The following is a 26138-nucleotide window of genomic DNA, read 5'->3' on the forward strand; positions in this document are numbered from 1 at the left end:
CATTCGTTTTCCAGTGGGCTGCATAAATACTCTGTGATGGGAACGAGGCCAACACTATGGCTCAGGCATTGCAAGTCTCCAGGTGATGGAAACCCAACTACAGGGAGCAAGAAAGTGCTTTAAAAATTCAATATCAGCTTTATTTAAGCTCAAATACATCCTGCAAGAGCAGCAGCCCAGCAATGCAAAGCCAGGCATTAGTTAAACAAGCACAAAGATCCCTGACAGAAGGATGGTGATGCTGCTGAAAGAAGCTGACACAAACAACTAAGGTCCTTTGCAAGCCCAGGGAAGGCTCGGGGTGCTAATAAGCACAAGCGAGTGCGATAGGAAAGCTGCACCTGTTTCAAGGAGAAGGGTGGTGGGGAGCTCACCTGCTCCTCACGACATGTGCAAACAACCCAGATCTTGGGGAAAAGTGCTGTGAATTCAGGTTGTGCAGGCACCAAGCTGTTCCCCAAAGCTGTTCAGAGTCATTCCCCAAGCCACCAGGCAGAGCACAAGCTCTATCTTCGTAGAATCACAGACTGATTTGGGTTGGAAGGGACCTTAAAGCTCCTCCAGCTCCAACCCCTGCCACGGGCAGGGACACCTTCCACTAGAGCAGGTTGCTCCAAACCCCTGTGTCCAACCTGGCCTTGAACACTGCCAGGGATGGGGCAGCCACAGCTTCTCTGGGCACCCTGTGCCAGCATCTCAGCACCCTCACAGGGAAGAACTGCCTAATGTCTAATCTAAGTCTACCCTCTTGCGGGATTAAGGTGGCAGAGCCTTAAAAAAACCCCTGGGTTTTCTGGATTGGGCCGTGCCAGCCTGACTATGGGGGTGGAGCTGCAGGAGTATGTAGGTAGTAGCAGGATGCCCTGGACTCGGGGGTTCACACTAGGGCTGTGTGGGGCGATGCTGTGATGGCAACATTTCACTGGTGCATCACGTGCTGGTCTCAGCCCTGTGGGTCTCAGCACCCGTGCTCTTAGCCATGAATGGCTTTCTCCTGGGGATGGTGGTGTGGGCCCAGGACCATGACCACCCAAAACATTGCCACACAGGCACTGATGCTGAACAATGAAGACTGCAGCCCAGGGGTGAAATAGCATTGGGTAGAGTCAAAAATTCTCGTAGTGATGTGCAAAGTAGGTCTGGTCCTTCTTGTTCAGCTGCTGACAAGCCTTTTCCACACTCTTCGTCATGCCGGGTGGGCCACAGCTGAACACCCCGATCTTCTGCACCTGCAAAAGGAGGGAGCCAAAGGGGTCAAACCAGCAGCACCAGCTCTCCCCCAGCCCAGCCCCTCCTTGGCCCCTTGCCCTTTGGCAGCTTTGGGCACAGATGCTGGCCGAGCAGTGTGCTCCAGCCTAAGGAGGCCTTTGGGGAGGTTGTCACCTCCCCATGGAGTTGCTGGGGCCATGGAGGAAGGATGGGATCCCCCAGGGTCTCTGCCAGCTCTGGGCAGTGGTTGCAGCCAGAGTCTTGCCATAGGAGGGCGTGTTTGGCTGGTATGGGGCATTTCTGACTCTTGCAGCTCATCTTGGCTCCAGAAGGAAAGCGCGGTTCATGCCCCTTCTGCCCTGCCCTGCGGGTGCCACCAAGGTCTCCAGGGCCTCAGGGACAGGTTGGGACCATTCCTCCACAGTGGCCGGTGGGTGCCCTCCTCCTGTCCCCACCCGGGCACTGACCTCACGGTGCACCTCCTGCAGTGAGCTGAAGAAGGGTACGAAGGGAGGGCGTCCAAAGTGGGTGATGGCGCGAAGCCCTGTGAACAGGCTCTTGTTCAGCACCTTCTGGAAATGCCGCTCGCAGATATACTGGAAGAAAGATCAGTGCACTTCAGAGGGCCCGGCATGGCCCGGCATGGCCCGGCAGCCTCCCCAGCAGGTGGCCAGGCTCACCAGCATGGTAGTGCGCAGGTCGAACTTCTCAGCCAGCTGCGTGATGTAGATGTGCACGGAGACCAAGCTGTTCCTGTCCGCCTCCTCCACCTCGCGGATGATGTCCGCCAGCCACTCGAACTGCCGCTGCGTGCGTGTCACCCAGATGAAGTAGATCTGTGGCACATGGAGATGAGGCTCAGAGCAGGGTCAGTACCCTGTGCATGCCCACATGGGGGTCCTTCCCAGACGGATCATGGAGGATCCCCCAAAGAGGCCAGCAGCAGGAGGAGGCATCTCGGGAGGGCTTATTGTGCTTCAGATGCTTCCTTTTACCTTCTTGCACTGCAGCTTGGAGCTTATGGATGACTTGAAGACCAGATCCTTGAGGATGGATGCAAAGGGTGTCACTCCGATGCCTCCTCCCACCAGCACTGACACCTTGAACTTGTTCCACTCCTGGTGGCCCTCACCAAAGGGCCCGTCCAGATAGAGCTGGAAGGGAACCAGCCATCAGTAGAGCACCTCCTGCGTCCGCTTGCCCAGGTCTTGGCTGCCTTCAAGGCTGGAGAAGCACCAAGGCTGGGCACAACCCATTGCCACAGATGCTTTTGGGCTCAGATATCCCTGGAGAAGCGTGGTGCTCACCTTGGGCAGCTTGCCAATAAGGGCCAGGCTCTCTGGGGAGTAGAGCTCCCGCAGGCGGGTGGTCCAGGGCCCCACAGCGCGGATGTGCAGGCTCAGTGTGTCCTCGTGCGGCGCTGAGGTCAGGGTGAAGGGGTGGTACTCAGTGGTGCCCAGGGCCACGCAGGCGATGCGCACCCACTGCCCCGACTTGTAGTCAAAGTCCTGTGGCCGCTGGAACTGGAGGTGGGTGACACCTGGGAGGGAGAGGGAGGCCAGGGATGAGGAATTCTTTAAGGTGGAGACCTCAGAGCAGCCTTCCAGTGTCTGAAGGGGGCTACAAGAATGCTGGAGTGGGACTTTTTGTCGGGGACTGTAGTGATAGGACAAGGGGTGATGGGTTCAAACTTAAACAGGAGAAGTTCAGGTTGGATATAAGGAAGAATTTCTTCCCTGTGAGGGTGGTGAGGTGCTGGCACATGTTGCCCAGAGAAGTGGTAAATGCGCCATTCCTGGCCAGTATTCAAGAGATTTGGGTGACATGGTTTAGTGGAAGGTGCCCCTGCCTGTCGTAGGGGGTTCGAACTGGATGAACTTTAAGGTCCCTTCAACCCAAACATTCTGTGATTCTATGATTGTGTGACTGAGTAGTGGAGGTTCCTGCATTACTGCAGCCCCCAATGCTTGTGCAAAGAGCCTGGGCTAAGCTGGTGCCGTGTGGCCAGGGATGTTGTGGTACCTGAGGGCAGGAGCTCGGCTTTCACCACACTGATCTCCACCTTCTTTCTGCTCAGGCTGAACAGCTTGTCTGCGCTGTAGATAAGAGCTGGGATGATGAAGTAGATGTGGAAGCGGGGCTGCTGGATCAGTGCGTAGCTGCCGTGAATGATGACCTGGGCAGGGAGCAGCCCCCATCAGCACTGCATTTACCATAGCAAGCCATTGCCCCAGGGTTGGTTTGGTGGCAGCTCAGCAGTAGCAGGGAGCTGGGATTTGGTCCACCCGCTCTCTTGGGACCTCCCAGCTATTAGATTTCATCAGCTGGGCTGACCCACAGGCTTGTGGTGCATTGCCACCACCCCTCCTTCCAAGCCAAAATGCTTTACCAGGACGTAGAGCAGCATGTAGAGGTGGTGGGTGATCCAGAAGCCTTGGAAGCTGACGCGTCGGAAGTGGTGGCTGGCAAACACGTACATCACAGCCAGGATCACAAGCAGCAGCAATCCTGTCATGCCTGTGAGTGGATGGGTTAGGAAGTCCTGAGGAATCAGGGTAACCCCACAGGGGATCCTCTGGGGCTCAGCAGAGGGGTGGATGTGGACCTGCAGGTCTACCTGCAGTGGTCTCACCTGGAATAGTCTGGAAGAACCACCAGTAATACTTCTTTGGGAGCTGAGACCTGAAGAGGAATTGCACCATGGAGTGGCCAGAGCAAACTCCTGGTTTCCACTTTCATTCTTGTCCATGCCCAGTACACTCTGCCTGGACTGTGCTTTAATTTTCACCTACCCATCATCCACAAAGACATTGGAAAAGAGGCAGGACAACACACTGAGAGGTGTGACTGAGAAGATGTAGACGTTCACTATGTGACCTGCAGTGTGGAGCACTGTAAGAGACAGAAATCAGGAGAGAAAAGCATCACCGTTGCTGTGGATGGAGATGCGGCACATTCTGCTGATGTGGACAGGGACCCGGCAATTCCTCCTCTGGTGCAAAGCATCTGTGTCTCTGCAGGCTTCACACGGCTCTTCAAGCTTCTGCCTGGTCCTGCTGTGTCACGGTCCTCCTGTTCCAGATGTGGTTCCTGGGTGGCACATTCCCCAGCAGCCCACCTACCTGAGAAGATGAGGGCTGCCATGGCAACCCAGCGGTGGAAGTCCACGGCAGCATCAAAGGGGATGTAGTGGTTGAGGAAGGTCTCCCGCAGGACTGTGATGAGGTTGCGGCACATGGTAAGCAGTATGTAGGAGAACATGAAGGAGATGCAGGCAGCCGATCCCCGGGAGATGATGATCCCCACAAAGGTGGTCTGTGCAATTCCAGTGCTGGGGGATGCAAAGGCGTAGTCTGGGGAGAGATTGGAGGGGGTGTCAACGTGCCTGGAGCTGAGGGCCATGACCCTTCCTGCAACAAGGGACAACTGCCTGTGTGGCTCCACCAAAAAAAGATCAGTGGGGATGGGGCTGCGTGGGGACAGGGGCATGATTCTCCATGTCAGAACCCCCAGAGCTGCTGGGTGACAAGTTCTCCTTGGAGGTCAAGGGAGGGGATTGTCCTCCTCTGCTGTGCACCTTGGTACTGTGTCCTCAGTCAGGCATCCCAAAATGAGAGGCATTAACAAACTGGAACGAGTCCAGTGGAGTCCACCAGGGTGGGTGGGAGCTGAAGGACATCATGTAGGTGAAAAGCTGGGGGACATGGACTTGTTCAGGCTGGAGGAGATCGGTCACAAAGACCCTGTGGCTGTCTACAATCACAGTATTACAGAGGAGAGAGAGCTAAATGCTTTCTGAGACACACAGTGAAAGGGCGAGGCGCAACAGCCTGAGTTTCACTGAATGAAATTCAGGTTTGATGTAAAATAAACTCTCCACATGCAGGATGGTCAAAAACTAGCACAGGCCCAAAAGGTGGTGGGATCATCAACCTCGGAGCTCTTCAAACCTTCTCTAGATAAAGCCTCCGGCAGCCTCATTCAGCTTTGAAATTGGTTTTGCTCTGAGCAGGACATTGGATCAGACCCCTCCAGAGGTGCCTCCCAACCTTAGTAAACCTTTGTTTATTCCAGGGGTGGAACGATACTGTTGCCCAAAGCTGTGCCAGGACTTTTCATGTCCCAGCATGCCCCATGCAACCAGCAGCTTTGAGAAGCCAAGCCCATACACCCCTCTGCATGTGAGGCAGCAGGGCTGGGTGGGCACTCACAGTAGGCTCTCTCCACAAACACGCCGGTGGTGATGGCGGAGAAGAGGACCACACAGACAATGTGGCGCCGGTAATTCTCAACAAAGCGCTTGAACTCCTGGATCTTCTGCTGAACTTTGTTCCGCTCGTACTTCTTCCGTTGTGCTTCAGTGTACAAATGCAGCTGGTACTGATTCACCCTGGCAAACACAGCAGGGCTGCTGTCATGTCAAGGTTTAGCCAGTAAGGTATGGCTCAGGGCCACGCTGCCCAGCTTCGAGTCTTCCTCCCCGTACAGCTCTGTGACCACCTCTGCACACCAGTGACAGTGGTGACCTTCAGAGTACAGTTTCAGCATTTGATCTCAGGTCATCCCACAGTCTATACACTTTTGAAAGCTGGTAACAAATGTGCAGATAATGACTCATAAATGAAACCAGAGATAAGAACTGTAAAAGATAATTCCCATAGTAAAATTCAACCCTCCAAACTGATTCCAGGGTAGGAGAAGGTTCTTGGAGCTATTAGGGCAAATCAGGATATTCTGGCCATAAATAACAACCACCTATCTACTTCCCTGTAGAAATATTTGCTGCTGCCACAGCAGTGAGGATCAGAGTCTCTCCTGCAGCTCTCGCAGGCAGCCTATGGACAGCGTCCCAAGGGGAAGAGAAACGCAGGCAGGACCTGCCAGGCAAAGCCCCTCTCTGCAGGCAAGGCATACACTCTGAAATCCAACATCACAGGCTCTGGAGTTGGCCACTTCATTTTTTTAAATAAAGGCACATCACGCAGACCCAGCTACAGCACTGTCCCCACCAGGGCAATGTGCCTGCGAGGGGCTGTGTTGTGCCTGCCTGGGCTGAGGTGTCTCCTGCAGGGATGGTCTAGCACCCTCTCCTTATGCTGTACCATTATGGGTTGCTGCGTCCTTGCAGTGGTGCCATTTGACTGGGAGGCTACCCAGTCTGACACACCAACATGAGAAACAGCAAACAGGCTGAACCTGAACCCGAGAAGCACACACAGTGAAGAGAGGGTGCACTTACTTTCTGCCTGGTCTCTTCCTCAGTTCTCGCCCTTCTCGTTTCACGTAGTGGTTCACAATGTCCAGATTTGGGTCATTCTCTTCCTCCAAGATGGTTCTGTTGGAAATAGAGCCCAAAGCTGTACTTGCAGGAACTGCTTGCCAAAATTTTCCCCATTTTCTCCCCTTTCAGGCTCAGAAGGTGTCAAGCTCTGTCCTGCAACCCTGCTTGCATTGCTTTAATTGCGTGGTACATGGGCTGGATTCGCTTCAACACAACACACCCTTCTGAAAAACAAGGTAGGACTCCCATCCCAAATGCAGCTGAGGCTGTGCAAGAAGCATTTCCTCCCCTCTGCCTGCCTGGGTGCTAGGGGAGGAGGGCAACAGCCCCAGTGCAGCATCCAGCTTGCTCACAGGCACATTGACAATGGTCATCCCGCTTCCCCAGCGCTGGGTTTGCATACAGCTGGTGGGAGCATTTGTTGGAGGGGTTGAGGTGACGGATGGATGTGCATCAGGGCAGAAAGAGATGCAGCAGCAAGACTAAGGAGGAGAGCTTACCTTTTTGGCTCTTTCTTTCTTATGAAGGAGGCATGGTTGTGCAGGTTTTGCTTGAGCACCTCGGGGACACCTTTGAAGATCCAGAAGGACAAACAGTGGTTCAGCATGTGTGAGATGCAGTGGACAAGGTTTAGGCATCTCCCTTTGCCAGGGATGCAATGAGGAGAGGCTCTGAGGTGCCCCAAACATGTACATGGAGCAACAGCTGATCCCCTATTACTGCAGTGGGGTTGGAGAGACCAATGGGAGCTACCTTTTGGGTACTGCCCATCACCTCCAGCCCTGCAGGGCCTGGGGTGTCCCAGTGCTCCTGCCCACTGACCTTTGATGCAGAGCTGGGTGAGACGAAGCTCGCTGTCGTGGTCCCGCAGCATGTAGTGGAAATCCTCCCATGTCAGCTCATCCCTGTCCTGAAACCCTGAGGCCCGAAACATGGACTCAGTCACCTGCTCTGCCTGATCTCTTGACAGGCAGTTGTTGGAGATCTCGATGAAGGACCTGGAGCAAGGAGGGGAGATGAGGACTTCAGAGGACCACAGCTTGAGTCCTTCACGTAACACAGGGCAGAGCCCCAGACCAGTTTCATGGGAGAAACGGGCTCTTGGCTGTGAGTGTTGAGCCCATGGGCTTTCATGTAGCACCCTTGGGGAGTGAAGCACAGAAACTGCGAATTGCTTTTGAAGACGTCTGTGTTTACAGACATTGCGAAAACATCTATAAAGGCGAGGAGAAATACCTGAGCATCCTCAGAAACTCCTTCTTGGAGAGGAACCCATTCTCATCAATGTCATACATCCTGAACATCACCTTGGACTTCTCCTGTGAGGACCCTGGTGGGGAGGGAGAGAGGCGAAGTAAGATCCTATTTTCATCAATAAAGACGCTTTCAAACATTGTCTTTGAGAGTCTGGACCTGCAGCAGTGAAGCTTCACCCAGTTCTGAAAAGACTGAGAGCTCACTGCTGATCACAGCTTAAATAGCAACTGGAAGCGAATAGTGTGCCACCCTTCTGCTTGACTTTCTCAAGTGCAGAGTGAAAAATCAGATATGTGCACATTCTTATGCATTATTTTGCAGACTTAAATGTGCTTTTGCACAGCAATGATTTTTCTGGGCTCTGCTTTGGTTGATCTGGCATTCACCTCCATCTATGAATCCACCTTTCCAGTGGTCATTTAGGCAGAATCACATATAACATCTGAAGGAGGCCTATGAGGATGCTGGAGAGGGACTCTTCATTAGGGACTGTAGGACAAGGGGTGATGATTTCAAACTGAAACAGGGGAAGTTCAGGTTAGATATAAGGAAGAAGTTCTTCCCTGTGAGGGTGCTGAGGCGCCGGCACAGGGTGCCCAGAGAAGCTGTGGCTGCCCCATCCCTGGAAGTGTTCAAGGCCAGGTTGGACACAGGGGCTTGGAGCAACCTGCTCAAGTGGAAGGTGTCCCTGCCCGTGGCAGGGAGTTGGAACTGGATGATCTTATAGTCCCTTCCAGCCCAAACCAGTCTGGGATTTTATGATGTCTCAAGGACAGGATACATGGTCCATTTAGGAGATAGGGCAGACTTGTCTACGATGGTGAAAGATAGCTCCCTTTGTGAACAGCCTTTCAGAAAACAATTACATTGTCACTGCCCTGTAACTCAAGCTGAAGCTGTTCTAAGTGAATTTTTATCTGTAGGAGTGCCTACAGATTGACCTGCTGGATGGATCTTGTCCCTCACTCTGCTGGTGGTGTTGCCAGAACCTAGAAACAGGACTGAGGACAACAGATGGAGACACTAACCGGCTCCAGCTCCCACCTTTCATGAAGACCACCAAGATGTCCAGGAATTCCCGGAAGGAGATGTAGCCATTGCCATCTTTGTCAGCCAGAGAGAACATGGAGTCCACAAACATGGAGTGGGCTTTGAGCCCCAGGGCCTCAGCAAACTCAGCCCTGCTCAGCTCACATGTTAGAGACTCCTTTGCCTTCTGTGAAGATTCAAAGTTGAGCTCTCCGGCATCGGACCTATTGATTTCCAGCACCTGCAGGTTGTATCCCACAAAAGATATCCCATGAGTGCTGGCAGAGCAGAAGGATGATGTTCATCTGTCTGACCTACTGCACAAAGACCAGTAGCTCACCTGGAACAAAACTCATGGCAGATACCATGGGGAAGTCCTGTGTCTCTCCTACGCAGTGTGACTTTCACACTAAACACCACTGACCATTATGGAGACCTCAGTTACATCATCCAAAAGACTCTTTACAATTTTAGACACTTACATCGCCACAGCAGAACTCCCTTTGTCTCCAAAGTGTTGGCAGCTTCCTTGTGCATGGTACCAGCACTTACAGGAAGCAACAGCAGCAACATTCATTGCTTAATCAATACAGAAATATCTTCCCCCATGCATCAGAGCCTGCCACGCCTCTATATACCTGAGCAAACAGGTGCCTGAAGAAAGTCTCCAGAGTCTGTTTTCTCTGCTCCTGTGTGACTGCCCGTTTCATCAGGCTCTGCTCCTTCATCTCAGACATATGCAGATCGAGGCTGCTCTCCTTCAAGTAGCCTTGTAGCTTCCCAATGAAGTTGCTCCTTTCTGCCTCCTCACTGAAAAGCAGCACCTGCAGAAGATCCCACCAAATGGTGGTGAGCAACAGAGGCTCGGCTGGGACATGGGTGCTGCTGCTGTTCACCACAGTGGTTGCTCCATGGTATGAGCTGGACCTGGTGGTTCTCAGGAGGCCACAGCCACCTTCCAGGGACCTACACTGCTCCCAGTGCCTGGGACTGAGTAGTGCAAGGTGTTTGTGACCAGCAACAGAGGACTGTAGAGGGTTGCGGGAAGGTATCAAACTCCAGGCATCATGGTACTCACCAGGTCATACTCTTTGGGGCTCTTCAGGAGCAGAGCTTTGTTCCCTTTATTGCTGGAGAGGACAACCTCCACCCTTTGGTGAGCTTTCAAACTGATGCTCCGGAGCATAGACCCTGTCCTGTCCAGCACTTTGAGCACCTCATCAGCTTGGAGCTGAATGTAGACAGGAGAGTTGTCTGTCTTGGGACCGTGCCACTCCATGGCTGATAGGAGAGAGCACAGGACTCAGCTGGAAAGCTGCACCTGAGCTCGTATTCACCCCACCACCTCTTTCACTAAGATGCAGTTTGGGAGCGATTTCATGACCAGGCACATGTTAAGGGAAACATTATGATCTCCGAACTGCAGACCTCAAGCGCATGGAGACAGGAGGAGTATAGGCCATGGAGCAGGGTGGAAGGATTTTTCCAGTGTCCACAGCAAGGAGATACATTCCCTTGCAGACCTATATGTCTGCAGACCTATGTGTCCTGGAACTACTGGTGCAAGTGCTCTACATAGGTTTCCTTCAGGTAGGGTGTGATCTGGAATTAGAGGATCGTAGTATGACTCAGGTTAGAAGGGTCTCTCGCCCAACCTCCTGCCCCTAGTAGGATGAGCTACAGGATCAGGATAGACTGCTCAAGGCTTTATCTGATCAGCAGGACTTGAATAGGATGGAGATTGCACAACCTGTCTGGGCTTCCTGCTCCACTGCTTGACTATCCTCCCGCAGAAACAGTTTCTCCTTACGTCCAGTCTGGATATAAGCTCCAACCCCAGACCTGCCCCAGTATGTGCCCTGACTTCAGCAGCATCACCACAGGCCACCGCAGAATCACCAGTGCCACCTCACCGTGTATGGCCTCGCCGGTCACCTCCCTTTGCACACTGGGGCCCTGCTTCTGCTGCAGCTTCTGGAAATCTCTCTTGCGGAGAATGGCAACGATCCAGGCAACAAGCAGAGTCACTGGGGACACAGGGGAGAGTGAGGCATGAGATAGCACAAGCTCCTTCACAGTTGGCAGGATCATCCATGTGACAGGGTCAGACAAGGGTTTATTTCTTCCCCATCGCTCCCAGTTCAATGCTGCATGGATTTATTTAATGCAGGGCCACTCCATGAAAGCCCAGCTCCCTCCTGGTGCCCAAGGACCCTGCCACCTCAACGACCTCAGGATTGACCAAGACTCAGCAGCTCCTTAGTCCATGAGCACTAAGCCCCGTTCTCCAGTAGAGGAGGAGATGGGTAAGGAAATGGAGTGGCAAACCTAAAGGCAGACAGCAGAGGACAACGATGGTGATCCCAAAGCCTGCTCCGCTGCCTTTGAAGTAGTCCAGCACCATCATAGGTGTGCAGTTGGCCAGCTGCTGAGCTGTCAGCTGCCGGGGCTGGGGGCACGGGTCCCCTGCATGGGGGGGGAGACAGACTGTGAGTGTCATGAACCTTTTATCCATCTCACCTTCCTCATCCTCAAGAACCTCTGCATTAAGATGCTGGTGGGATTCATTGCTGAGTGACCCAGAGAGCACTGCAAAACTGGGATGCTTGAGTTAAACTCCACATCTTAGGGGACAGCCTTTGCTTTCAGATTGAACCTTTGCCTGCTGCAGCAGAACAAGCACAGAACTGGACTCAAGTGCTCTGGGTCTTCAGCGCCATCATCTCTTCCAGTGGGATTGGCTGAGCAAGAAGCACTCTGGGCCACAGTACAATGGAGCTCAGAGCCTCTGCTCATCCAGGTGCTGCAAATCCAGGGTGTCCTCCTGGTGCAATTGCATGGAGCATACGCCAAGGGAATCAAAATGCCTTGCAAGGGCTAGAATGTCCAGTAAATAAAATGCTTTTAGCAAATGGAAGTTCATGCTGCTGTTGCAACCACATCTGCAGGAAAGTCTGTCCAACCCTCCCAACAGCTCTGCTCGACCAACAACCCTGCCAGTGGAGCAGCCAGGCAGAATGGGCATATGGGGCTAATAACTTCTGCAATTAAAGGCAAGTAGGTAACATTACGCAGTTATGGTATGGAAAGCTTAACTCATCTGCCAACTCCATCACATTTTGTGTCACTCACTAGTTTAACCTGCAGACCTATGTGTGTGTGTAGGAGCTAGAGGACACGTCAGCAAGGAGTGTGACCACCATGAGGAGTGCTGCCTGCCTTGCTTATGAGCAACCCTTGCATTTCGCATGTGTTTTGCTGGCTGAGGGGCACAGCAAGTGTCCTGCTTGAGAAACTGCCAGCCCGATGTTTTCTCTGTGTCACTGAGTTACCAAGATGGGTCTGCTTTCCTCCCTAACTTGCTGGTGCTGTTCACTTCCTGCACCCTGCCATTGCACAAAGCACTCACCCTTGCTCCAGACAAACACGTGAGGCTGGAGGTCTGTGGGGTCTGCATAGGTGACAGCAGCCAGGACATCGTGGAAGGTGGTGTTACGGATCTCCCTAGTTTCCTCCACTGTGAACAGCCTGGAGAAAAAGACATAGGGCCAAGTGGTGGCCCTGGGTGTTACCTGCTGGCAGCAGGAGGGATTCACTCCCTGCATCATTTTAGGCATTGAGGAAGCTGGAAGATGCTTTTTCCTCCAGCCCCAGTTTTTGTGTGTTATTGGGGCCTGCAGAGCAGTGGGCACTCTGACAGATGGGGATGAAGCCTTTACCCATTCTTGGCGTTTTCGAACCAAAACCTGTCACCATCCCGCAGGCGCACAAACTGGTCCAGGATGATGGCACTGAAGAGGGAGCCGTCAGCCTCCAGCATGCCCCCAGGGAGCAGCTCCAGCCCAGCTGTGTTGTTGGCATACAGGGCAGCGACCTTCTCCAGGACCTGTCCAGAAACCCCCACCATACACATGTGAGCAGAGAGAATTTGCCAGGGCATCAGACAAATCTTGGCAAGCCTCAGGAGGAGCAAGGAACATGCATTTCCCAGGCATCTCATGTCCATGGGCTGGGAGGATGCTCAGCCCCACACAGCCTTGAGGTCATGGCTTGGACTTGAGCAACTAAGAATCACTCCCAGAGCATCCCAGCTCCAGGAGGAGCAGAGCACCCAGTGGCACAGGAGCTTACCACTAGGGCAGGATATATTTATTGATGCCTTGTAATTATGTAGTTACCCCAATGCAACGGCCCCACAGGCATGAAAATAAGCTGGGATGCCCATTGATGTCCCTCTTCCTATGTTGCTAGAGAAGCCAGTTACTGCTTGGACTGCCCTGACATCCTTCAACACACACACTTTCCATGCCCAGACCAGTTCTGTGTTACCTGTTGCTCCAGGTGTGGAGCAAAGTCTGACCAGTTCTGGAGAGGCTCCAAGCCAAATCGCTCCCGGGCTTGGTTATAGGTGGGCAGGCCAAGGTCTCTCCCACGCTGCAGACAGCTGGCAACGTAGTCAGTGCGGGAGTACTTCAGGGGCCCATACCAGTAATCTGTGGTGGATTCGAAGCCATAATGATGGCAAGACAGAGCCAGACGAGGAACCCCAATTGCCATAGCTGTGGGGCCGGCCTCATCCCTCTGCCATGGGCCGTGCTAAACATGGAGATTATCTACATGCCCTTTCCAGGACGGTCCCATGAATGTTCTTAACATGCCCTGCAGCTTTTCTGCACCTCCATTAACCAGATTAAAGCTGATCTGAGTGTGTGGTTGGGTGCTGCTGGTGGTGGTGATGGGACCTCCCTCCCCGCCTCAGCCCCTGCACAGCCCTGGGAGAGGTTTCCCCACCGATGTGCCCTGCAGTGCAGGGGAGTGCAGACCTTGGAGATCTTCCACCACAATGTTGTCCTCCCGCTCTGCAATCTGAGAGCTCATCCCCAGCAGGAGGTTGTCCACATCCACCTCCTTTGCCTGCTGCAGCCTGGGGCTCTGAGGGGAGATGGGAAGAGCAAGTGATTCCTCACCTGGAGGTGAGGACATGGAGTAGCCCCACAGTCCTGAACTGGTGCCCATAGTGGTGCAGACCCTGGACATAAGGGGACCAAGGACTTCTTCCAGGCTCATTTTCTCCACGTCAGCTCAACCTTGAGGTCTGAGCCTGCCACAGCTGAAGGTGGCATGTGAGGATGTCTGGATAGGGAGGATCTCTCACTTGTTGGCTGGCTGTCATGCTCTGCACCCAGTTTCCGTTTCAGACCCCTGTGGGGTCCCCATAACATAAAGCAAGCAGTGAAGCCCCCTCAGCCAGCCTGCCACATCCTCAGGACCCTTCCCCGTACCTCTCTGCTCCAGTAGCTGTTGCAGAGGCGCAATGCTGGGAACGAGCCACCAGGGCCAGGCACTTTCTGGAACTGGCACTTAGGGTCTCTGGAACAGCAGAGAATGGCTGGACCCACAGCCCCCGGCCAGGGCTGCCCTGAGTTGACAGGGCTTGGCTGTCCCAGCAAGTGGCAGGATGTGGGGAAGAGACAGGGGCCATCCCCAGCCACCACCCCAACCTGAGCATCCCCTTCCCTGGTATGGGCTGCTCCTACCTCTTGTAAACGCCCGGTGGCACCATAGTAGCCAGGAATTGCCCTGCAGCCGCCACGAATTCCGGTGAGAGGCTGGGGTCAAGGTGCTGCTGGTAACCTGCAGGCAGCAGCCACGGTCCAGCATCCAGGCTGGAGGGAAAGGGGGACGAGCCCCCTCTCCTGTGCTATCCCCCAGCTTCCCCGGTTCTACCCCTGCTCCCAGCACACCATCTCTGCCCCTCACCTTCGTACTCTGGGACCTGTGTCCCCAGCAGGGTCGGCAGCCACTCATACATCACGATGCTCTAGGACATAAGGGGAGCTGCATCAGTGCAGTGCCAGGAAGGATGTCAGGGTTAGGTTAAGGGATAGGGTTAGGGTAAGGGTTAGGGGTTGGGATTTAGGGTACGTTTAGGGGTTAGGGTTAGTGTTTGGGGTTAGGGTTTCGTGTTAGGGTTAGGGATTAGGGTTTGGGTTAGGGTTAGATTTAGGGCTAGCATTAGGTTTAGTTTGTGTTATGGTTGGGGGTTAGAGTTAGTGTTAGCGTGTTAGGGTTAGGTGTTAGGGGTAGGTGCTTGGGTTAGGGATTAGGGTTATAGTTATGGTTTGGGTTAGGGTTTAGGGTTAGGGTTGTTAGGGTTAGGGCTAGGGTGTTAATGTTGGTGTTAGGCTTAGGGTTAGTGTTCGGATGTTGGCATTAGTATTAAGGGCTAGGGATAGTGTTAGAGTTTAGGGTTAGAGTTAGTATTAGACCACTCATATAGCACAATGCTGTAGGACACAGGAGAGCTGGGTCAGTGCCATGTCTAGAGATGGTTACAGGGGTCCTGGGAGAGCCAGGGACGTGCTATCCTTCACCTGGAAAGTGGCAATGACCCGCTTGCGAGTGTGCTGGAAGAGGTCTTCATCAGACCAGGTGAGGTGCCCCTGGGCCAGCGCCACAGCCAGGTGGTTGTGGTACCGGAACCAGGCGATGCTCACAGCCTGCAGGAAGCGGTTCTCATTCCCCCAGGCACTGCCGAGGTCTGCAAGAGCGGTCAGGAGCATCAGTGGGGAATGCCACCACTGGGTCTAGCTTTTCCCATGGCTGTAGGGGCACCCCCCACCCTGTGGCTGCAGCCCAGTATCTCCTCATCCACTTGCCAGAGCATGCACCTTATTATAGCATAGCATAGCATGGTTTGGGTTGAAGGCACTTTAAAGCTCATCCAGTTCCAACCCCCTGCCACGGGCAGGGACACCTTCCACTAGAGCAGGTTGATCCAAGCCCCTGTGTCCAACCTGGCCTTGAACACTGCCAGGGATGGGGCAGCCACAGCTTCTCTGGGCACCCTGTGCCAGCGCCTCAGCACCCTCACAGGGAAGAGCTTCTGCCTCAGAGCTCATCTCGATCTCCCCTTTACATGAGGGGAAAACATTTACCAATGCCTCCCGCTTGGGCTGGGAAACCCTCTGCTCTCCCACGGGGGTCCCAATGTGGGTGTTCCAGCTCACCACACCCCCCTGCCCCTTCCCAGGGTCCCCTCTGGGCTCAGCTACAGGGACCTCCTGCTCCTCCTGCTCACGGTCAGCGATGGAGCCAAGGAGGTGAAAACCCATTGAGGATGCCACTATTACCATAGATGCCCTGTGGACCACCCTGTCCCGTGGACGGATCCAGTGCCTTCCACATGTGGACTCTCCCGTCTGTCTCCCTTGGGATTCGCCCGCCAGGCCCAGACGCCAGCTGCCCCCCTGAGAAGCTCCTCAGGGCATCACTCCAGGAGTTCAAGGGGCCGTAGACGGAGCTGCCATCCAGCCAGCCTGTCACCTCGTTGGTCTACAGCAGGCACAGGGAATGCACATTAACCAGGATCTTGGTGGAAAGGTGCAAAAAAAAGGTCTGAAAAGCACCAACCCAGCCCTTTTGGTCTTGCAAAGCAGCTCGCTCATCCTCAGTTTTAACAAGAGCTATATATGCAAGTATACACACCAGCAATCTCTATGCACACTGCAGGAATTAGTGCCTGGGGCAAGAAAAGACCAGCTACAGGCTTTTTAAAAGGACATTTTGGGGGTTTATTTCCCAATTTTTTTCAGCTGTGCCCAGAATACATCTGACATCGGTGAACCCCCAGGTAGGCAAGACCAAGCTGGAAGGGGGCTAAACACAGCTCTGGGGAAAGTAGAAGCATTGAAGCTGCCCCTTCTGAGCAGCCCTGCCCTGGCAGCCTGTTGAACATCTCCCCTGCCTAATGTTTTCACGAAAGCATCCTTTTAGTCTGAAAACATGCTGGAGTTTTCATTTTTCTAAAGTTTGAAATGCTGCTAAAAACATGTCTTGCTGTTGTGGTCTCATCGTGGTGTTTCACGTGAAAGGTTCAGGGGGATATTTTACTTTGGTGATTTTGATTGGGAAGCTTTCCAGCATGAAACAAAAAGCACATGGGCTTGGGAACACATCCAGCCTCAGCACAGTGAAATACGGACAAACTGAGGAAAAATCTGAATATTTTCCAAAATTACTGAAATCCAGAGAAGCTTTACAGCTTTATAAGAGTCCTGGCTCAGTTCTGGGGTATGTTTCTAAAGATAAGAGTTGGTGGCTAATAAAATGTGTCATAATTGCTGACCTAGAACAGCACAAGTGCATGAATTGGTTATGGGAGTTCATTACAGTGGCACTAAAGAAGCTCCAGTTGTCACTTGTTTCAGCAGATACAGACATCCCTCCCTTTGCTCGTTTTGGCTGAAGGGACAAAAATTGGCAGCCAAGGAATGCCATGAATTGCTCCTGCTTTACCTTTTCCTCTTCTGCCCTCCATGTAGATGGCACAGGCAGACCTAGAGCTATTACATTTTCTTTGCCCAAGAAAATCACTGACCTTGAGCAATCACAAATATTGCTTCATGCGCATCGGTACGTAAAGGTTGTCCTTTAGGTGCATTTGCAATTGGTTCAAACACTTGAGAGATATGTATTTTTAAGGAACCAATGGTGCTCTCTCCTTTTATATTTGAAAACGTTATCTTGGCTGCAACAGCTCCTAGTGTGGGGTAAAGAGGAGTTCAGCAGAAAGGCAAGGAGCAAAGGAAATGCTACCTACCTGTTCCCGGGGGCTGTTGGGGCTCTGCCCTGTCTCCATCGCCCAGTGGATGCGCTGGAAGGGCAGAACCACATCTCCAGTGCCTGCAGGGTCAAACACAAGGTCTCCGGGTGGGATGCGGATGTTCAGGAACTCAGCAGGGCAGCCAGGTTTCTCTGTCCCCAGGATGTCCGACAGCACATGGAAACCTGCCAGAGCCCCAGGCATGGTAAGCATGGGAGGACTGGCACCAGCACCAGGATGTGATGGTGGGCAGTTGAGCTGTACATGGGCGGAGGAGAACTCTCTGTGCAGTGGTTTCCTTCCTGCCTTCACTGCTGGTTTGTTCCACAGCTTTGAAAAGTCACTGTGGGCTGGAGCCCAGATGTGTTGAGATCCAGACCACAGGAACAGGGATCCCGGAGGCAGATCTCACAGGTAGGGAAGGGTCATTCAAGGACCAGGGTGGAGAAACTCAGCCAGTGGATGTCCAGAGACCACCAGCAGCTGGATCATCTGCTGGCCACCACTTCACCAGGAGCACAGTTCTGCATTTGGCCACTATTTCCCTGAGCTCCTCCTTGCCTGTGGCCTTCAAGGTCAAGGGTTGCTGCTGATGCTGGCCCTGGTGGCTGCTGTTGCTGTTGGCCCATTTGAGATTTGGTATGATGGGAGAAACTACCTCCAGGGAGAACCTAAGTGATAAGAACCTAAGACACTTGTGTCTGGCCCTGCTGTGGCCCAACTTGAGGCCAAGCACCTTAGCTTGGGTGTCCAGAGATGTATATGAACCTTAAGCTGTGCTTGGCCCTAATTGTTTCCACTTCTTTGGCAAGTTCAGCCTGTTTTCTCAATGACCTGAAAGTATTTCCCTGAGATAGACATCCCTGGGCTTGCAGACCCAAGACTCCACCGAGCTCCTGAGCAACCACAAAAACTACTCCCACTTGCAGCAGTTCTGCCCAGGCACCAGTCACAGCATGGCTCTATTGCGTGGGAGTAACTCTACCACTAAAACAAATGAGCAAGTTATTAAATGACAAATATAAGCTTTTGGGTAACTGCCAAAGGTCACTGGAATTTCAGACTCTCTTGGCTGGACAGTACTTTGGTGTGCTGTATTTTGGTATTTTACCTTTCAGGTGTGGGTTTGCTATGAAGTAGTGCATGAGGAGCACTCCAATGCATAGCCTTGGGCTGCCAGAAACCAGCATTTTTCCACCCAAACCAACATTTAGGGACTGTAGCGACAGGACAAGGGGTGTTGGATTTAAACTGAAACAGGGGAAGTTCAAGTTAGATATAAGGAAATTCTTTACTGTGAGGGTGGTGAGGCACTGGCACAGGCTGCCCAAAGAAGTGGTAAATGCCCCATCCCTGGTGGTGTTCAAAGCCAGGTTGGACAGAGCCTTGGGCAACATGGTCTAGTGGAAGGTCTCCCTTCTCATGGCAGGGAGTTGGAACTGAATGATCTTAAGGTCCTTTCCAACCCAAATCAGTCTGGGATTCTATGATTTTTGCACTCATTGCTAGATGCCAGCTCATACCGAAGAAGACAGCCAGCGTGGTCGTGTTCCTGTGGGAGGGCAGCCCGGAGGGTCCCCGCGCCACTGCATTGCTCAGCTCGCGAGCGTTGGGCACATGGGGCTCCTGCAGCGCCTTGTAGACACCATCTGCATAGTTGGCTGGCAGGAGACGGAGCAGCCTGGCACCTGCAGCACCAAACAACATGGCATGTGTCCGGTGGCACCCAAAAGGCAGGAGAGGGCAATAGCAGGGCACACCAGTATGTGTGAGGGTCCCAGAAGAGAGCAAGAGGATGGCATAGACTCTAGTACTGGCCAAGAACATGCAAATCTTGGTACCAGCAGCCAAAACTTCTTGCAACACTGGGATCAGTCCTCTTAAAATTAGGAGGGATTGTCCACATGCATGTTCCCTTCCAGTTGTCCTTCTATAGTCTATGTGCATCCTAGTTGCCTCCTGGAGGTCTGAGTTGGTGCTCCAGTGGGTAACTGGAGTGATGCTAAGCTGCCCATGCTGACTATGCAATTCTACACAGCATGGTGATTGCCAACACAGTAGGAAACAGGAGAGGGAACAGCCAGAGAGGCAGAGAGACAAGGGAGAATATGAGAGAGAAACACCCTGATTTTGCACCCATTGCCTGTTCTGTAACTGAAAAGCCGAGAGGCAAGAGGTCATTTGTCACTGATGAGCAAGTTCGTTTTGAAAGGCTGTTCACCAGTGTGTTGAGCTGGAGCTCCCCAGAGCTGGGGGAAATCCTGAATTACTGGTTTAGTTTCAGGTTTAGTTTCCAGAGGTTTGTTTGCAAATGTTAAGGCCTGATCTGTCTGCTCTGGAAGAGGGAGATCTTCTCTGCCAGGAACCTACTGGATCTCTGTGACAGGTTTTGGCGTAACTAACAGGCTGATGACACACATGTCGTGTTGGAGAGCCATTTGGACTCAGAGGAAGCTGTGTAATTGCCACCACAATGTGTCATCAGACCAATCTGGGCTGTGGGAAATAGGAGGGTTCATAATATTTCATATTCCAGATAAGATCCTGCCTGATCTGCCCTGGTCTCTGGCTCAGACACATCTTCTGGAGGTAGGCTCATGGGCTGGTTGTAGGTGTGAGGAAGCAACTTGCCACTCCGCACAGGCAAATCCCACATACTCGTCCCAGTACAGACCAGTACATGCTGCACAGCAGCCCAACAGCACAATATCTGCCCTGTGCAGAGTAGAAAAGGAGTAGGTTCAGCATGAACTCTTCTGTCTCTGGCCTTGTGTTGAATACTGCTTGAACTGCATGCTGATTTTGGCTAAAGATGCCTTTTCTCACCTCTGGAATACCTGATCATCACCGAAATGCCTGCTGGGAAGAGCTGGGTCCTCCTTACTTTGGACATTTTGAATGGCCTTGTGAAAGCACAGCTCTGCCCTGGGGTGATCCAATACCAGCATGGTCTGCAGACGGTGCCCGGGCAGCTGATAAAAGTGGCAAGGCCAGGATGTGGGCGACAAAGCTGGGCTGCTTGACCCCTCCACACTATTCTAACGGGGCTCTTGACTACCTCTAATTGGGGCCAACAGCTACCTCGCAGGGCCACGGGAGGTGGCATCGTCTGGTCACCTGCCTGGGCCAGGCCAAGTCAGAAATGGCTTTTCTCTGATGTAAAGTGAGCCAGATGCCAAAGTGCCAGCTTGCCCTGTTGCACCATCCCCATCCCATGCCTGGCACTCACCCACCGAGCCACGGCTGTGGTGCAGCAGGTTGTTGTACCAGCCGTCATAGCGCTGGACCTCCCAGGAGATGCTTTCCTGGGCTTCTGGAAGAGACCAAACCCACTTGGTGAGGAACAAAAAAAATGAATGAAACGAGCACCTTCATTACAGAATTACATTTATAGTGTGGCATTTTCCTATATTCTTTCTGAAACTTTCTTTACAAACAGTTTTTTAGACAAATTTTTCAGTCCTTTTAAGGGATAAGCAATGTCTAAAATCAGAATTTCATGCTCATGATCCTGATGTTCCCAAATCAGTTTCTGGCCCCCACAAGTCTACTCCCAAAGGATCTTCATTTTCTCCCTCTCTCTCATCCTGTCAGGTATCTCTCTATTTCTGATCCCCCCAATGTCCACGTGAGCAAGCAAAGGCCTTAACACTGGAGTTATGCTCTCCTCTGTGCATTGCGTACCCATATCAGCCTTTGTCAGTAAATATATACTTTTTTTCTTTGTGTTAATTTTTATTGCTTTTTTTTTATTATAATACAAGCAAGAAGCTCCAATTCCCGGTTATAAACTGTGTACACCTATAAACGGCAGGAGGTGAGTCTCCCAACCTGCAGGCTTTGCAAGTTCAGCATTTTGCATAATTTTTTTCTTATCACAAGCTGAATCATCCCCATCTCTGATATGATCCCCCATGAGTTAGAGGAATTTCCTCCGAGGGGCAGAAACTATCCAGGATCTCTGCTTGGATTCCCTTCCCTGAAACCATACTTACTCCCCAAGGTCCATGTCACCAGCAGAACCACGGTCAAACTCAACATCATTTCTGCAGGTTGCATTGGCCACGAAGTCTTTGGAAGCAGTGACCTACAAAGGGGAAAGGAGGAGGAGGGAGCTAGACTGCTTCATAGGCTGAGAACATGCACAGACCAGAATCTTGGCTCCCTCTTGTGTTTTCTATTGCCTGGTAAAACCCTGACATCCACCAGCAGTATCTCCTGATGTGGGCTGTGAGAAGGCGGCTGGGTCCCCGTCACCCTGGGAAAGCTCTGTCAGGAGGTGTCAACTGGCCTGAGAAGTACAGCAGAACCAGTGCTGCGGCCTCCGGGTACCCCAGCTGTAGGCTCACAACTCATCATCCCTGGCAGGAAGACTTTAAGCTCTGCTATAGAAACACGCTCTTTGTTACAGAAACAGACAGTTTTCAGCTGGCAATTCCCCTGCATCCCCAGGGATGCTAGTATCACACATGAAGACCTGAGTCACCTCTGGGCTAACTTGACAGCACTCTCTCATGACCAGCCTTTCTCATGACTCTTTGCCATCTCATTTTCCACAAAGGCCCTGGATCCAGAGCAAGTTTCATCAGTGGGACCTGAACCTTTAAAACCCCATCCAATGCCTGACTGAAAGAGAGGGACTCCCAGCCACAGACAATGAAGGCCACATTTTTTGGTCACAAATGATACAATGCTGCCACTGGCTTTCCATGCACTGGAATGCCAAACTTGGATTTAACTCCAAGATAGGGTTTTCCACTAAATATGGCTTTTTGTCCCTTGTTCCAGCCTGTGGGTATGCATCCAAAGACTAGCATCGTTTCAGAGGAGCTGTGTTGCCAAGAGATGCGGTGACGCACAGGTTTCAGCTTTTCCTACATTGCTCACAAGCAAAAACACTACTTTTGGCTTTTTTTCATTGTTTTAATCAAAACTTAAAGAAACAATGGCTTCAGAAAGGCTTACACGTTGCCAGCAGCTATGTAGGATTCATTTTTGATGTACTGGGAATTGCGGTGGCACAGATTGTAAAATGTGAGTCACTAAATACACCGTCCACTTGTTTAAATCTCAAACCACAAATGAAGTGGTTTGAGATTTAGTCATTTGTGCTCACTTCAGTTGTGTTCATATAACTGAGCACTCACTGCCATATGCTCACAGGTTGTGAGCATAGCACACAACCTCTGTTAACTCTCTTCCACCAGAGATTTCTATGCTTTCAGTATTTTCCCTTAGAAAACAAGACGTTTCTCAGGAAATGGCATTTTTACGTTCCTCCTCCACCACAAGAGCTCACCTGGATTCTACACCTCACAAAACATTATTACAAGCAAACTGCTTTTTTTAGCTTTCCATAACATGGATAAATCACTGTTGAAATACCTCTTCACTGATGGCATTTTTGTTTCTTGCCTCACCAACATGTGCATGGGAGATGCTGAAAGCCTCAGAGTTGCTGCTGGTGTTCCTGGTCACCCAGTGCCATCCCCGTCCTCCTGGAACATGCTCCTGTGGAAGGGGCCACAGAGCTCTTCCACCCCACAGCCCTCTGCTGAGTGTGGTCTTGTGGACGTGAGATTTGGATTTAGCAGCTGTTGGGAACCAGAGGCTCCATGAACCCCATCCCATAGGAGGGACACAGAAGTTCGGCCAATGGGTGAAGCATGAAGATGCCCAGGACCTCTGCCAGAAGTGGCAGAGCCAAGTCACCATCACCACATGGGACTCTCCTGCCAGAAAGCTCTTCCCATGGAAACAGCCTGCTGAAACCAATATGGAGGCCTGTGCATCTGGAGTCACCCTGAGCAACCTGCAGCAATTGTGGTTTGCTTGTGCACAGAGGTCCACATGACCACCACACTGCAGGAAGGGAGTCCCCATAGACAGAGCTGTATTTATCTTCTGCTGACTCAAAATGCATAGAGTTGCAGTCCCCATCTAGAGCTGAGGCGTGAAGATGCCACAGAAGTTTTACCAGAGTCATTCAGTAAACATGAGGCAAAGTCAAGGCTTAAAGCACATCACCGCAGCCACAGCAGAGCATGTCTCCCCCTTCCCCTTAGGTCTTCTTGCAGGGCTCCAGCAGAAAATGTGTTTTAAAATTCCTTCTGTCACTGAGCAAACTTCCCATTCCCTGAGATCTGTGCATTGCTCTTGACCCAAACCATGAGACCACATGCCAATTCTAACGAACTTTTCATCTGTCCATGGTCCACTTTTTGCCTAGTCAACCCAAGACTGTGGGGAGGTCTTTGGAGGCTTTCCAACCTCGACCGTGGCTAATGTGATACAGTGACAGTAGTGGTCATGCTCCAAGCAGCAGGTTGGGCCACAGACTTCTGAAGGCCTTTCCCACCAACATGGAACTTCTCTTCCATGCCTCTACACTGCCTTTATATCCTCCTACAAGTTATTGGGCACATCAGCAGTTGGTCTTTTCCAACAAAACCTCAAGAACTATTTTCCTTCCCCAGGGGCAGCTCTCCCTGGCAGAACTTGGTCTGTAAAGGCCTAAGGAGACATGTCTCCCCTGCCTATCAAGCCTTCTCCAGCAATTGCTGGGACCATCCAGACAGGCAGGGCTGAGTCACAGCAGTCCTAACAGGATGCATTCAGTAGGAGGAGCATGCAGGTCTGGGCTAGGGGACTTCATGCCCAAGGAAGATGGGCATGAGTGGCACTCAACTGAAGCACAGGCTCCTTTTCCATGCTTCAGCTGAGAGCTCCAGCTTCACATGCTCCTGTACTCCTCCATGTGCTGTGCCCATGCAGACAGGGACATGCACGGTCCCAACCCACTGTCCTGTGGCCCTGCTCTCTCACAGGCACGGATGTGCGTGGTTCCATAGCACCCTGCAGGTGAAGACGTGCATTACCCCATCCCACCCTGTCCTCACACATGACCCAGACAGCCCCCAGTCCTCCATGCAAGCAGGGACACAAGTAGCCCCAACTTCCTAGTGTTGCATGCAGATGTGTGCCCCAAGCAGGCAGGGACACCAGTGGCCCTGGCCCCTTCGTCCCCTATGCAGATGGGGACATCTGCCCCCATCTCACCCTGTGCCTTGTTCCCAAGCAGACAGGGACACCAGTAGCCCAGGACCCTGGTTCCCACGGAGGTGGATGGGGAGAGGCACATGATCCCACCCCACCCTGTCCATCACACAGGAAAGAAACGTGTGGCCCGATCCCTTCCACCGCTGCACGTAGGTCCCGCTCCCAGCTTGTCTCCCAAGACGGGTGTAGCACGGACCCCTGTCCCCTCCACTGGCGACAATGCGCGTAGCCCAACCCAGCCGCAGGTAGCAGCATGTGTAACCCCAGCTCCCAGCTCCCCATTGGGGGGAAGAGGAACACGTGTGGCCGCGGTACCCCAGACCCACTCCCTACACACGCAAGCAGGGAGACGCGTGGCCGCGGCGCTCACCGGTGCAGCGGTGCGGGGTGGTGCGGCGGTGTGGCGGGGCCGTGCAGTGGTGCGGAAGTGTGGGGCCGTGCGGCGATACAGCGGGGCTGTGCAGTGGGGCTGTACGACAGGGCGGGCCGCGCCAGGATTTACATAGGGCTCCGCACCCACCGCCGCCTATAACAAACAGCACGGTACTGGACGGTGCCGACTGAGCCTTGCTGCTGCCGCTGCCACTGCCAGCAGGTAGGTAGGTAGGTAGATAGATAGATAGATAGATAGATAGATAGATAGATAGATAGGTAGGTAGGTAGGTAGGTAGGTAGAGATACAGACAGACAGACAGACAGACAGATAGATAGGAAGGCAGATAACTAGATAGGAAGGTAGGTAGGTAGATAACTAGATGGGAAGGTGGGAAGATGGAAGGAAAGGGCCGCTGCCCCCCACACCATCCTGCCCACACCCCACTGCCCACCTGCTCCTGCCACGGCTCTTGGCGTGCGCGGGGAGCAGCTCACGGATGCTGCCCACCCTGCTGAGGGAGTGCCAGGTGAGGGTGGGAGGAGAGGGTGTATTCCCATCTTGAGCTGACCTGGCTGCTTTTCCTATCCCGATTTGACCTTCTCACAGGAGCAGGAAAGTGCAGGGAAATCCCCTCCCCACTCCCCATCCTTGAATTCTAGCTCTGATCATTTAGTTTCCAGGTGATTTCCCTTTTTCAATTGAGAATACCAATCTGCAGCCCTGAGCAACCCCATCCAGGACTGCTGTTGGCTCTGCTGTGAGGAGGTTTTGGCTGGGCACTTCTGAAAGGTCTGATTCATTCTGGGGGAAGAAAATGGGGTATCTGTAAGGAGAAACTGCCGGGTTTAGGAAAACTTTCTGCCTCATTTGCCTTTCTCTCCTGCCAGTCCAGGATATTTTAAACAAAAGACAAGTTGTCCATTTCTGCTAAAATACTGATCCTTCCTTGAAGATGTCTCTAGTCCTTTCCCTCTCTTTACACTGCATCAGAAGAAAGCACAGGACTTGTATGGCCACAGCCACACTTCTGCATGGAGGGTGCTTTCCAAGGTGCAACAACTTCAGTTTCTCCTGCCCTGTTCTGCAGGCACCAGTTTTGCACTTCAAAGCTGCAAAAATGCCAAGGAGCTAGTCTTCTGTGCAGGGTAATCAAGTGAGAAAGATTGGGCAGACAGCAACAGAAAGGGTTGTTTCCCTGGAAATTCTCTATAAAACTGTTCCCAGATGATGCAGAGTGTAGAGGAAAGGCCAATATCCCTTGATATTGTTTGAAAGTTAAATTTAGATTCAACAAGGCAACATTTTCCATGTTATGTTCTGGG

General features: G+C 52.4%; 1 protein-coding gene across 1 annotated transcript; it reads right to left on the reverse strand.

The window, feature by feature from the left end:
- Nucleotides 1-901: 901 nt before the first annotated feature.
- Nucleotides 902-24839, reverse strand: LOC115612850 (dual oxidase 2-like). The gene is made up of 34 exons (XM_030497649.1): nucleotides 24811-24839; nucleotides 21377-21468; nucleotides 20611-20694; nucleotides 18905-19069; nucleotides 17379-17566; nucleotides 15910-16111; nucleotides 15151-15317; nucleotides 14537-14597; nucleotides 14314-14410; nucleotides 14059-14146; nucleotides 13600-13708; nucleotides 13106-13269; nucleotides 12496-12662; nucleotides 12186-12304; nucleotides 11105-11242; nucleotides 10690-10803; nucleotides 9855-10057; nucleotides 9415-9600; nucleotides 8792-9017; nucleotides 7727-7820; nucleotides 7313-7488; nucleotides 6991-7060; nucleotides 6449-6544; nucleotides 5421-5599; nucleotides 4332-4562; nucleotides 4002-4101; nucleotides 3842-3891; nucleotides 3599-3726; nucleotides 3232-3385; nucleotides 2517-2749; nucleotides 2205-2363; nucleotides 1890-2045; nucleotides 1677-1805; nucleotides 902-1229 (listed from the first exon to the last, which is right to left on the reverse strand). The coding sequence occupies exons 2-34, from the start codon at nucleotides 21438-21440 to the stop codon at nucleotides 1107-1109; spliced, it is 4620 nt and encodes a 1539-aa protein (XP_030353509.1). The 5' UTR covers nucleotides 21441-21468; nucleotides 24811-24839; the 3' UTR covers nucleotides 902-1106.
- Nucleotides 24840-26138: the final 1299 nt, after the last annotated feature.

This window comes from Strigops habroptila, chromosome 9 (genome assembly GCF_004027225.2).
Source record: "Strigops habroptila isolate Jane chromosome 9, bStrHab1.2.pri, whole genome shotgun sequence".
Lineage (NCBI taxonomy): Eukaryota > Metazoa > Chordata > Aves > Psittaciformes > Psittacidae > Strigops > Strigops habroptila.